General features: G+C 46.3%; 1 protein-coding gene across 1 annotated transcript in view; it reads left to right on the forward strand.

Moving 5' to 3' along the window:
* The window catches only part of LOC106882317 (lysine--tRNA ligase), a 26,950-nt gene that overhangs the window by 21,526 nt on the left and 3,264 nt on the right, over window positions 1-2,160 (forward strand). Inside the window, exon 10 of the mRNA XM_052978079.1 lies at window positions 1,272-1,541. Coding sequence (XP_052834039.1) covers window positions 1,272-1,541 — 270 coding nt within the window. The remainder of the gene's footprint in view (window positions 1-1,271; window positions 1,542-2,160) is intronic.

Below are 2,160 nucleotides of genomic sequence, written 5' to 3' on the forward strand. Positions count from 1 at the left end.
AGCGTGACACAGAGTGTGACAAGGCTGACCCCTTTGAGATACAGGCACAACAGAAACAGGAAGTAAGAGTGAGAGAAAGTTGTGGGGTGAAAGAGTACAGCAGGGTTCGCCACCATCCCCTGCCGGAGCTTCGTGGAGCTTTTAGGTGTTTTCGCTCAATAAACACTCACAACGCCCGGTCTGGGAATCGAAACTGCGATCCTGTGACCACGAGTCCGCTGCCCTAACCACTGGGCCATTGCGCCTCCTAGGGGCGACCAATACACTCTGTAAAATGGTTGACATTAGGAAGGGCATCTAGTCGTAGAGGCCAAGCCAAAGCAGACTGGGGCCTGTTTGCCAGCTTGGGAAACGGAAGTTAAAGGATGATGGCTACATCTACCCTATGTTTCAATCAGTTAGATCTGTGGTAGACATCAGGTGTCTGAGTCCTGGCTGTGTGCACTCTACCAGACTGGATTAGAACTAATGTAGATACATTTTGGTGCTTTGGTGCATATTGACTGTGCCTTAAGAAGGCTTATATAATACTCTCTCTCTCACACACACACATATATATCAATCTTTGAACTTCATTGTGCATGTTCGACAGAGTGTAAGCATCTTGAGAGAAAAGTTAGGCATAAGAGGCATCAGATGTGGTGTACAAGAGAGAGGACTGCGCTGGTATGGTTATGTGATGCATAGGGACAAGGACAGCTGTGTAAAGAAGTGCTGATCTGTAGAGGGAACCTGCAGTAGAGGTAGACCCAGAAGACATGGGACGAGGTGGTGAAGCATGATCTTCAAACAGTGGGCCTTGCAGAGGCAATGACCAGTGACCAAGGCCTTTGGCGATATACTGTGCTTGAGAAAACCCATCAAGCCAAGTGAAAATCATAGTCATGGCCATGTGTTGAGCGGAATTCTTTGGGGTTTGAATAATTCACCTCAGGAAACATGGGTGCTTCGTTCAACATCCTTAAACGACCCATATTCAGGGACCTTTTGAGCAGGATGGGCTACTCAGCCCGAAGAAAATTCTAACTGGACCCCCACCTGCAAGGTCATGTGTTATTTACCTTGATATGAGATCGCTATGTTGTGCACATATGGTTGTGATGCATGTGCCTGGTGTACCCCAGTGTCATGTAACTGGCACCTGTGCTGGTGGCACCTAAAGAGCACCTTCCACGCATTGGACCTTACAGAAGCAAAGTGGCTGAACTCCTTTTGAATGTTGGGCCCCATAGAAGCAATGACCGAGACCTTTGCCATTATGTCGTGCTTGAGAAGACCCATCAAGCCAAGCAAAATCGCAGTTGTGGAAGACACCGGTGTCACATAAATGGCACCTGTTCAAGTTATCTTTCTCTCTGTATCTTATCTTTCTCACCCTCCATCATCCAAAAAACATCATCATTATCAACAACTACAATATAATGACACACAGCAATCTGTTTCCTTCTCCTACAGAAAGCCGACAATTTTTTGATGATCTCTGTAAGAAGAAAAATGTGGAGTGCCCCACACCACGCACCACTGCAAGATTACTTGATAAGGTAACCTACTCTCTCTCTCTCTCTCTCTCTCTCTCTCTCTCTCTCCCTCTCTCTCGTCATCTCTTAATTTCTTATTCTCTTTCTCATCTGTGTCTATCCTTCTCTTACTGTATCTCTCTCTCTCTCTTTTTCTCTACTCCAACATTTTTTTGCCCCGTGAAATTGCATAACATTGGCTCATGATCATAAGGCGAACATTTTGCCCAGCTCACCGCCTTAATAATAACGGTTTCACATTTTGGCACAAGGCTTAGCAATTCTAGGGGAGGGAGTCAGTGGATCACATTGAGCCCCAGTATTTCACTGGTACTTATTTTATTGACCTCCAAACGGATGAAAGGCAAAGTCAACCGCGGTGGAATTTGAACACTGCTAAGCATTTTGCTAACAGTTCTGCCACCTCACTGCCCTACTACTACTACTTCTACTGTGAAGGTGCATGGCTCAGTGGTTAGAGCATCGAGCTTACGATCGTGAGGTTGTGAGTTCGAATCCCGGACTGGGCTGCATGTTGTGTTCTCGAGCAAGACACTTTATTTCATCTTGCTCCAAGTTCACTCAAGCTGTAGAAATGAGTTGCGACGTCACAGGTGCCAAGCTGTATCGGCCCCTTTTGCCT

The sequence above is a fragment of the Octopus bimaculoides genome, chromosome 30 (genome assembly GCF_001194135.2).
Source record: "Octopus bimaculoides isolate UCB-OBI-ISO-001 chromosome 30, ASM119413v2, whole genome shotgun sequence".
NCBI classification, from domain to species: Eukaryota; Metazoa; Mollusca; class Cephalopoda; order Octopoda; family Octopodidae; genus Octopus; species Octopus bimaculoides.